Source organism: Aotus nancymaae, unplaced genomic scaffold (assembly GCF_030222135.1).
Source record: "Aotus nancymaae isolate 86718 unplaced genomic scaffold, 86718_ANA_hifiasm-v0.15.2.pri h1tg000032l_0, whole genome shotgun sequence".
Lineage (NCBI taxonomy): Eukaryota > Metazoa > Chordata > Mammalia > Primates > Aotidae > Aotus > Aotus nancymaae.
Window position 1 is genome coordinate 8,825,716 of NW_026988445.1, and position 11,841 is coordinate 8,837,556.

Genomic DNA, 11,841 nt, shown 5'->3' on the forward strand with positions numbered 1-11,841 from the left:
GTCCCAGCAGTACAACCCAGAGAGTGCCTGCTGCTTCCCCATCTGCTCACAGTATTAGTACTGCAACTCCAGACCGGACCCGCTTTCCCCGAGGGAGCTCAAGCCGAAGCACTTTCCATGGTGAACAGCTCCGGGAGCGACGCAGCGCTGCTTATAATGGGCCACCTGCTTCACCATCCCATGAAACGGGTGCATTTGCACATGCCAGAAGGGGAACGTCAACTGGTATAATAAGCAAAATCACATCCAAATTTGTTCGCAGGTCAGTACCAATGTACTGTTGTGTTTTGTTTCCTCTAGAAATTACAAAGGGAATTACTTTTTTCTTAAATCTTTATAATAATTTTCCAAAATGGTTTTATAACATTTCATTAGAGCTGCTCTTTCACAGATTTGGAAGAAAAAAATTTAGGAAGATATAAAGTCTTTTTCCTTAAGAGAAAGAAAAAAATGGACTAAATGAGATTTTAAAAATCTATAAAATACAATGTAAAGAACAAAAATTTGACTTTAAAAATGTGTGTTTTAACAAAAGATTATTTTATATTTAAAAGCCTTGATTGAGAAAAATAAATTAAATGAGTTTACATGTTTCCTTCAAACAATATTTATCTTGAAAATACTTTTAAATTGCTTGCTAATAATATATAATTTACATTTTTTCTTCTTTGCATAAAAAGTCCACATACCAGAGTCGCAGATCTATGTATTTTCACATCATAAAACCTTAACATCAAAACATAGTAAACATAAAATGAATACATGTATAGTAAAGTTCTAATCTACTTAAACAATGCAGTTATTTTTCTAAAAAGTAAGCATGCTTACTATGCATACATGTACAGTGCACACTGATGATACAAGTTGCTGACTACAATGCAGGCTGATGTCTATTTGATCTATTTCTGTGTCCCACTAAATGCCTACTTAAGCCCTGTGACAGACAAAGCACTGTGTTAGGTGCAGAACAGAATCTAAAGATAGGTGAGACAACATCTGTGCCCTCCAGATTTTTACAGTCTCGTAAGAAGCAGACAAACAACTAGCCATGATATAAACCAGAACATGTGCTAAAAAGTGTGGGCAACATGCTGGATTCCAGAGGAAGACACAATTGTTTCTATCTAGGGAGACAGTGAAGGCACCCTATCATATAATCATTTCAGCTGAGCCTTCAGTGATGGGTTAGAAATAATTATACTTGCTTTAAGAAATACTAATTAAATAATTAATTTTCAATATTATTAGTGTTCCTAGGATTTCAAAGAGTGGATGTGGAAAAGAGAAGCAGCAGCTTCAGTCTTACTTCCTTGTCATGGAGCTATTTATAGATCTGGTTCATACATCAGTTTGCCCAGTATCACATAGCTAAATTAAAAACCTTAAAGCCTCAAATGTAACATAAATTTCTAACCATATCAGTCTGTGAGTTTGTACCCTTTGGGCAATTGCTATGCAGCATGACAACTTGCTAGAGAAAGAAAAAGTTCACCAACAGAGTCAGCATAGAAGTTAGATGATAGTTTTAGCGGGCCATCTGCGGGGTACTAGTCAGATTATCAGTAAGTTTCTACTTTTGGAATTGGCTATTTAAGGCCATTTCAAAAAGCCAGTACTTTATCCTGGTTAAGCCAGAATTAATTTTAAAGTGAAAAAAATAGGTTTGGAGTTTAATGCTTGATTACTAATTTTGCATTAAGCATTGTGCAAAATACTTCTCTTTGCTCTGCAACAAAAATTTAGACTCTAGAGGAAACATAGTAAACTCCTGAAACATACTGTGGACAGGAAGTCAGGAGACAGATTATTAAAGCAAGAAAGTGCCTTAGAGATGGTCTGTTGGGAGGTTCTGAAAAAGGATTGCCATATAGTCATTGAATGCATATGTGAAGACCTACTACATGCGAGGCACTTTTGTAGGAGCTCTTGCTACAGCAGTGAGTGAGACTAATGGGGCTCCTGCCTTCCTGTGAGCAACTTACTATCTTGAAACATTCCGCACAGTTAAAGTGTTTCCCTTGCTTGACTCTGGTTTTCTCCTGACTCACAGACTAGCTGTCCTGGGCTCCTTTGCTGGCTCTTTTCAGATTCCCTTGCCTTTCCCTCAACCTCTAAATATTAGAATGCCCCAGGGCTCAGTCTTTGAACACATTCTTTTCTCTGGTTTTCCTTACACTCTTGGTGATCTCAGTCAGGCTCATGATACTAGATTCCATCCTGTATGAACAACTCCCAAGTGTATCTGTAGCCCACATCTCTCTCTCTCTCTGGTTTTCCTTACACTCTTGGTGATCTCAGTCAGGTCATGACATTAGATTCCATCCTGTGTGAACAACTCCCAAGTGTATCTCTAGCCCACATCTCTCTCTTAAACTGTAGACTCATAGCCAACTGCTGCTCAGCTCTCTGCTTGGATATGTTATAGACTCTGAAACAGAACATGTTCAAAACTCAACTCTCGTTCCTCTTCCCAAACCTATCCCTCCCTCGTTCTTCACCATCTTGGAGTTATCCTTGACACCTCTTTTTCTCATACCACATCACATCCATTGGCAAATTGTGCCAGCTTTACCTTCATAGCATTCCAGAACTTAACTGTTTCCATCACTCCCATCACTGCTTTCATACTCTGAATCACTGTTCATCTTTCACCTACTCATAGGTCTCCTAGCTTCTGTCCTGGTCCTCCTCTTCTTCTGTTTCAGCAGTGTCATGTCAAGTCTGATCATGTCACTCTTAGATTTAAAGCCCCTGATGAGCTTCCATCTTGCTCAGAATACAATTCTGTGCCCTCACCGTGGCCTGTGGGACCTTGTGTAACCTGGCCATCCATTTCTGCTCTGATTTCTTCTTCTCCCACTCTTCCCCTGGCTGGTTCCCCACCAGCCACACAGGCACCTGACTGTCCTCAAGTACATTAAGCACTGCTTTGGCATTGTGTACCTGCTATTCCTTCTGCCTGGAATTCTCTGCCCTAAATACCTGCATGGCTCACTTCTACACCAAACCTTATGATTTTCTAACCATGCTCATTCTTATGTCGGGAATAACCCAATTTGTTCAGTTGAGTATATATTGCTATATGTAGTTTTTTAAACGTTAAGTGTTGAAGAGCCATGCTGCACTGCAAATGCTGTTAGAGCCAGCTGTGCCTTCTGTAGCCCCATCTGCCTCCTACCATGGCTACTGAAAGCAGACTTCTTGGGCTTTTTGAAACAATTGCCAAGTAGCAGAAATTCTTCCAATGTTCCTACTAGCATCCAGGTAGGCAGGAACAGGGTATGGGTCAATTGCTATTTCAGTCAATTATAGCAGAGGAAATAGAGTCTAAGGGACATTTCACTCCTAATGCTTCAAGTTTGGCAATAGTGGAATAGGTGTTTGCTAGTGAATAATAAAGCATAATATAAATAGGACAGAAAAGTCCAGTGAGATGTATGTCCCTTCCTAAAGGAATTTTATCTTAGCAGTGGGAGTCAACAGCATTACTGTCTTGCTTGCCAAGTTGGTACACTGCCCATCTGTGTATATCAGTTCATCTACATGTAATGGAAAATGTACGTTTCACTTTGAGTCTGCTCAAAAATGTTTTATTTCAGTGTGCTATAATAAAAATGGATTTGTATAGATGGCATTGAATTTTTATTATACTTCCCAATGAAAATGCAGTTATTAGAAATTTAAGAAATTACATTTGAATGTGAGAATACATTTTACTATTCTTTTAAATTCAGATAGAAAATTTTTTTTTCATAATATGCTTGTTAAGACAGACATGTATTAGTCAAAGACCCTGAGATGCATAAGGCATTCATATTTTTGAGAACCATTTAAAATTTTAGAGCTTGGTATGTGGGTATGTTTTATTAACTTGGGGGATGGGAGAGTGCCACTGATTTTATTCTTGTTGCATTCATTTAATATAAATAATACAAATGTTTCTGGAATGCTAAAACATTAAGACAACATTATCTTAAGGATTCAAGTTGGTGATTTTTCCCACTATTTAATAGTGTTTTGGCCTCTATCACAAGATATTTAATTACCTTTAAAAATGACAAAGGGTTAAAATTTTGGTAGACTTTTATAAATTTTAATTACATCTAACACAAGAACAATTAGTAGTGTTTTCCTGGTTTCATTTCACAGGTGGATATCCAGGTAAGACCAGTGCTTTTGCTTAAGATTTTGAATCCGTGTTTTTAGACTCACCTACATGGCTAGGCTGTTAATTTGCTGTGATGTTTTATCATGTGCATGAATTGTTAGCATAACTTCTAAAAGAAATGCTTATAGAAGAAATTGCTAATTTAGAAATTGGTATTTATTTGCTTACTATAACGTTAATATATATATTTTCTAAATTGAGCGACTACTAGAATTATGCATAATTACAAATTTGAAGTTGAATCTTGCTATTGATAATTATTAAATAGTTTTAACTTTAGATTAAACTAAATTAAACCAAAAGATAAATTATGACTTCAAATGAATCATGGCTGGGAATTGGAAGATTATGAAAAAAATGTTAAACTTTCACCTCATATTTCCTCTTGATAATAATGAGTAGACGCTCAATAAATGATAATTACATGCAGTTATGATGAAAAACGAGAAATAGTCTCAGACTGACTAGTAATAGAAAATTGTCATGGTAGAAGTTTGCTCAACAAGCTAATTTTAAAATCATTTTAGATATAGGTTTTCTTGATATATTTTTTACTTTTATCATTAAATCTCAACCTTCACTTTGTTTTGAGGGATCCAAGTGAAGGCGAAGCCAGTGGCAGAACTGACACCTCAAGGTGAGGAGCCACTATTAATACTTCGCTGCTAGGTCCCTGTGTATGAAAACGTACTTTTGAAATACTTATAGCACTTAATGATCATGAATAGATCTAATAACTAGATAGCATGCATATTTTAGATTTTTATATTGGGGTGGGTCTTCATAATGTTATCTAGCATTCAAGTCAGTCAACTTTTGAGTTTGTTTTCCAAACATTCATTTGAATTGTGAACCTGGTAAAGACATAGGCATTCTGTTCTATAAAGTATGTTAAGCTGAAGAATTAATTGATTAAATGTACAGATATTGTTCTCACTCAAGTGATGTAACTAAAATTAATCTGAGTCAAATAGCACAAATAACACAGAACAGGGAAATAATTACACGTAGGAAGATTTGATATAAGTAATATATTTTAGGTGACAATTCAGTGTTTGATCACATTTAAAAATTCTACCCTGCCATACTTTTGGAGATTTTTTTTTTTTTTTTTTGACATTTCATTCGTTCTGGCAATGGGTTTCAAACTTGAGCACAATCAGAATTACAGGGAAGACTTGATAAAAAGATTGCTGTATCCCACACCCAGGGTTTCTGATTCAGAGGCCGAGGCAGGTGCCTGAGCATTTGCATTTCTAACAAGCCCCCAGGAGATGCTTATGCTACTGTTCTAGGGACCACATTATGGACATATTAGTACTTGTGTTCATATTTTACAAATGGGAAATTTAAGAAATGAAGGCACTAATTTATTTTGAGTGTACACAAGCATTAAGGTATGCAGTATAAATCTTAGAACCAACAAGTATTTCACAGTAGGACAGGCATCTGGCTTCATTCAGGAACAGTTGTGACCAGCTGAACACAAGCCTCCAATTGATTTCTACTTTTCAAATTATTTAAAATAAAAAACATAATGAACTTGGAGAAAACTATAGCACTCGCATGTAGTCTTTTTAGCAAACTGCTATATTTATATTTAGTAATAATAGTTGAAATGTTTCTTTGTAGAGTTAGGTACCTGAGTCACCATGGTAGGGAGCCACAGGGGAGCAAGATCAATATTCTTAACTTTCTTCTGCCTTTTACACAAATATGGAGGACTTGTTCTTAGCCTCTCCCTCAGTCTTCATTTTTGAGCCCCCTTCTTGCATCTCATCCTGTATTTCCACTAAATTTCCCTCTGAGACATTTAGTAGTATGTGGCATTGCAAGTGGCCATTAATAGTTGTATTTTTGGCTGGGCACAGTGGCTCATGCCTATAATCACAGCACTTTGGGAGGCCGAGGCAGGTGAATCATGAGGTCAAGAGATGAGATCATCCCGGCCAACATGGTGAAACCCCATCTCTATTAAAAATACACAAATTAGCTGGGCGTGGTGGTACACATCTGTAGTCCCAACTACTTGGGAGTCTGAGGCAGGAGAATCACTTGAACCCAGGAGGCAGAGGTTGCAGTGAGCCAAGATCACGCCACTGCAGTACAGCTTGGCAACAGAGTGAGACTCCATCTCAAAAAAAAAAAAAGTTGCATTTTTATCCTTTTAATATAACTACATAACTTTATTACATTATAAGAATTAGTCACTGATCTTTTATAAATGTTTACACAACACTTTTCATATTCCTTTTTGTTTGGTTGCTGTTGGGTTTTGTTCTATTTTTGCTTGTGGACAGACTTACTGGATACTAACTATAAGGTACTTTCTCGTCATTTAATTTTCACAACCACTAGGTGAAAAATGCCTATTTACAGATGATAAAAAAAAAAAAAAACAGCAAAAAACATAGGTAGGGTCAAGCCAGTTATAATGAAGTTCTGTCATTTCAGGGAGATGGGGTAGTACCGTGATTAGAAGTACAGGTTCTCAGCCAGACTGCGGGTTTGAGCTGTGTTCTACCGCTTACCTTACTGTGTGGCTTTCGGGAAGTTACTTCAACTCTGTGTGCCTCCATTTCCTCACTCTAACTGCTTCCTAGGGTTGTTCTGAGGGATAAATGAGGAATTAATACATTTTAGGCGGTTAGGACAGTTCCTGCACCTAATAAGTACTCCATGAATGTTAGCTGTTCTTATATTAATATCCACATTTCCAGAAGCTTTCTACAATTGACAGTGTCAGTGGCAATGTCTATGAGACCATGCAGAAAAACATCTTATTGTCTAAGGTCATCTTAATGTGGAATAGAATTAAACTAGACTTAGAGTAGTATTCCTGAATTAGCTCTATGGCTTCAGAAAACTTTTTTTTTTTTCTCTGAGACAAAGTGTTGCTCTGTCACCCAGACTGGAGTGCAGTGGCGCAGTCTCGGCTCACTGCAGCCTCTGCCTCCCGGGTTTAAGCAATTCTCTTGCCTCAGCCTCCTGAGTATCTGGGAGTACAGCCACATGCCATCATGCCCAGCTAATTTTTGTAGTTTTAGTAGAGATGGGGTTTCACCATGTTGGCCAGGCTGGTCTTGAACTCCTGACCTTGTGATCCTCCTGCCTTGGCCTCCCAAAGTTCTGGGATTACAGGCGTGAGCCACAGAAAACTAATTTTAAATTTTCCAGCCATCAGTTACATCTTTAAAATGAGTGCTCGGTCAACTGATCTCTCAGGTCCTTTCTGGCCTGCTGATTCCACTAGAATTATACATGTGACCTTGGTAAATGACTCTAGTTTGCTCTGCAAGCCCCAAGAGACCTGTGATTTAATGGCTTAGATTCAGTGAGCAAAAAGAGAAAAGTAGAGAACAGGATGAAGTAAATACTTTCCATAATTATTAATAGTTTTTGGAAATTTATTTTCTCTACCTATTCCTTTCCTTATTTTCTCAAGATTGTATAGTTTGCAGAGCTTTGCGGGGCTCAGATACCTGGAAATGAAGTGGACAATATATATAAAATTGTAGATATGTAAACATATACATGAATATATATTATACTATTGATATAAAATGTATATATATTAATTTAAAATATGTATGCAGTAGATTATAAACTCCTTTCAAAGTACATTTTTTTTCTTAAATCACAGATAAGCGAGATAAAGTAACAAGTTGCAATTGTAACATCTCGATTTGGATAATTGTTCAAGAAATTTAATTACAGGATTTTCTGTATCACAAATAATCTATTAACTTTGATGAAGCTATAAAGGTTTTTTCCTATGATTATTTGAAATAGATTTTTTTGTTTTCATGTTATTGGTGGGATACCTGCAATAAGTAAAATTCAGTGAGATTTAGTCATTTAACAAATATGTTAATAGTTACTGTGTACCCAGCACAGTTCTAGATGCCTGTATCAGTGAATGAAATAGACAAAACTCCTTGCCCTCTTGGAATTTACAGTCTAATAGTAGAGTCAGACAATAAACACCCTAACAAATGGGTTAAATGATGGAATGTGCTAAGTGCTATAGAGAAAAAATAAAGCAGGCTAAAGGGGGATGGCCATGCTAGGATAGGAGTTAGGGTGCAATAGGGCAGTCAGGGAAAGTCTCATGAAGAAAGTGAGCAGAAATTTGTAAAGGAGTTAGCCACGCAGCCATCTGGGGAGAAGCATTCATGACAGAGGGAACAGTCTGTGCAGCAGCCTCATGGCAAGAATGTGTTCATGGAGGCCGTTGTGTTCTGATAGGAGTGAGGAAGGAGGAAAATCCTAGGAAATGAGGTGGGGGGAGTAGGAGTTGGAGTGCAGGTCATGGGAAACGTAGACTGATTAAGGATGTCTTTAGTGAAATGAGAAATCACTGGAGGACCTTGAGATGTGTGGTATAAGTTAATGTCTTTACATAATTGCAATACAACATTCTTTCTCAACATTATTAGGTAAATGAATTATCTTTCCCTCTGAAGTTATTACATTCCTCCTACCCAAAAAGGCAGAAATAAGAAATTTTTATATTTCAAAAATGTATATTTATGAGTAGAATATTAGTGGTCCCTATTTTGTGTGTGTGCTTGAACAGAGAAATATGGAACTGAAGAAGGTATTATGTTCTTCACTTTCAGTTCAGATTTGTTTCCCTCAATCTACTTATATTTAAGAAAAAATGCTATTTCAGATTGACAGTATTAAAAGTCAAAACAGATGGCATCTTGGGGTGTGTTTTTATAACACAAGATAATGTAAATCTTTGCATCTATCTCAGGGTAGTCTGCAAATAAGGGAGTTTTATTAGGCACTGAATTATGACCACTTAGATTTTATGTGTGTTTTGATTTCTTTGCTAAGTGAAATATTTTTATTTTCATTCTTTCCCTTTGCCCTCTTCTTCCAGAAGTACATCAGGGGAACCAAAAGAAAGAGACAAGGAAGAGGGTAAAGATTCTAAGCCGCGTTCTTTGCGGTTCACATGGAGTATGAAGACCACTAGTTCAATGGACCCTAATGACATGATGAGAGAAATCCGAAAAGTGTTAGATGCAAATAACTGTGATTATGAGCAAAAAGAGAGATTTTTGCTTTTCTGTGTCCATGGAGATGCTAGACAGGATAGCCTCGTGCAGTGGGAGATGGAAGTTTGCAAGTTGCCACGACTGTCACTTAATGGGGTCCGCTTCAAGCGAATATCTGGAACATCTATTGCCTTTAAGAACATTGCATCAAAAATAGCAAATGAGCTTAAGCTGTAAAGACATCCAAATTTACAGGTTCAGGGAAGATACATACATATATGAGGTACAGTTTTTGAATGTACTGGTAATGCCTAATGTGGTCTGCCTGTGAATCTCCCCATGTAGAATTTGCCCTTAATGCAATAAGGTTATACATAGTTATGAACTGTAAAATTAAAGTCAGTATGAACTATAATAAATATCTGTAGCTTAAAAAGTAGGTTCACATGTACAGGTAAGTATATTGTGTATTTCTGTTCATTTTCTGTTCATAGAGTTGTATAATAAAACATGATTGCTTAAAAACTTGTATAGTTGTCTAGATTTCTGCACATAAATGTATGTTTGATGGTTTGATTTGAAAATGTTCTTCCCTATTATTTACATTCTGGTGGTTTTTTTAAATTCTTACTTCCATCATGCAATTTTTGAAAATTGTGTCCAGAATTAAAAGTGCATAGAAATAGTCTTTACAATTGTAGCATGGACCTTGAAAAATTATTTTAAAATCATATTTAAATTTAAACCAGAAGCTGAAAAATAGATCAACTTTATTATACACAAAATTATTCGTGCTTATCTTTGCTCTTTTCCTTGTTATCCCACAAGGTTTAGTTGAGAAGATACAAAATGTTTACAGTGTTGGCACTTAGAGTTTTTAAATTCAAGTACGTGAAATTCAATAATAGCTTTGCCTTGAGCTAACTAAGAAGTACGGGGTAAAAGGTTAAGTCTACATCAAGTTTCTTTTGAACTTTGAAGTGTTTTCTGACCCACTGCTAACTGTAGCAGCAAAATTAAAAAAAAAAAAAAAAGAAACAAAAAACAATACTTTATCTGGCTATTATAAACTGTCACGTAGATTTGCTGCCTTCGGAATACCGCAATGTAATTGCGGGGATATAATAATATTGGGACTGTTTCATAGCACAAACTCATCTTTACAGTGTTGATCAATGCATCAGTTAAGAAATAATGCCACCTCAGGAATTAACTGGCATTGGGAGCATTTGCCTCATTCTCCTATCCTCTTCACTCCGCCACTGTAATATCTATAACTACTTAAGAGACTTGTGAGCAAAACATACTATTTATAACAGTATATTATTGATTTATGCTATGTGGTTGTTCAGTTTGTTCCCATGTAACTTGTTTGTTTTAAATATTTTGCCAGATTTCTTGTATTTATTCCACATCATTATGCCTATAACGTGCCGCTTTGTAATTGGGCATTTGCCTACTTTTCTTTCATAATTAGTGATATATGCGATGTAAAACCACTAGTAAAGGTACATTTTAATACTTGTTATTTTATACTGAATTAGCCTTGGAGGTTGACTGTGCAATGTTATTTACTGTTGTAATTACTGTAATATCAACATATGGGCCCCATCTGCACACTCTTGAAAAATAGAAAGTGTATTCAAATTTTATCAGTTTAAAGAAAATAAAGCTGTGATAAATACTGTAATTCCAACCTACATTAGAAGGCTCTAAGTGTAGGTGATGTGCCATTCCATAATGGCTTCCAGACTAGGATGAATTTTACATTCTGTACTGTACTGTGATGTAGCTTTCTTCTGTAACAGTTATGTTCTAAAATGAAGTGGTTTTTTTTTTTTTTTTTTTTTTGCCTTAGCAAAGGGTGGTGTTTGAAAAAAAATGTGTAGCCCCTTTTTAACCTAGTGTTCATTCAAAAAAAATTGATGCAAATCTTTCTTCACTTTCACTGGTGCACACTGAAATTTTACTTGAACAGTTCTCATAATAAAGCACTTGTCGTTTGCTCTTTATCAGAATGTGAATTACCTGTTTTCTAGTACAAAAGTATTCTGTATGAGGAGTTTATTGTATGTGTTCTAAATTTAGTTGGCAAAGGGTGATGCTGTGAAGGTTTTCAAGATTATTGAAGCTTTGAAGGTTTCTTGTCATTATGACAAGAGAATTTAATCTTTTTATAGGAATTCCTATCACTGATACTTTTTTAAAAAATAGACCTCATGTGTTTTCCACGGTAGAAACTGATGTTTTTTACATTTTCTCACTGTGGCCAACTCTTATATGTTTGTAGAAAGGAATTTTACTTCAATATCTTTTATGAACTAAAAATGAAATCTTGATACTCACTTTAGATTTTTTATTTTATGTGTTCATGACAACATAAATATTTTTTGAAAATTTAGAGGAATTTTACAATATGTTTGCATAAATAAATACCAGTTTATGTTCACTGGCTATGTGATACCAGGATTTCCTTGGCTTCTGTTGAAATATTATTTGATATGGCATCCCTTATATTAAATTAATTATTTTGTAGAAACTGGGGCATAGCATTTTATTTGTTAAATGGAAAGAATAAGATGAAATATACTCCAGAACCTTGATCCAATAATAGTCTCTAAAATATAATTTGATTTAAAACCGAAAAGATCTTATTTTAAGGTG

At 35.7% G+C, this 11,841-nt stretch overlaps 1 protein-coding gene across 10 annotated transcripts in view; it reads left to right on the forward strand.

Moving 5' to 3' along the window:
* MARK1 (microtubule affinity regulating kinase 1) overlaps positions 1-11,631 on the forward strand; it is a 135,495-nt gene extending 123,864 nt beyond the window's left edge. For 4 of the 10 annotated variants that reach the window (XM_064383523.1, XM_064383530.1, XM_064383527.1 and 1 more), the window contains 3 exons: positions 8-262; positions 4,761-4,805; positions 9,060-11,631. In XM_064383523.1, the coding sequence (XP_064239593.1) occupies positions 8-262; positions 4,761-4,805; positions 9,060-9,414 (655 nt within the window). In that variant the 3' untranslated portion in view covers positions 9,415-11,631. The remainder of the gene's footprint in view (positions 1-7; positions 263-4,760; positions 4,806-9,059) is intronic. The other 6 variants (XM_064383524.1, XM_064383531.1, XM_064383528.1 and 3 more) reach the window with 3 other exon arrangements.
* The last annotated feature ends 210 nt before the right edge of the window (positions 11,632-11,841 follow it).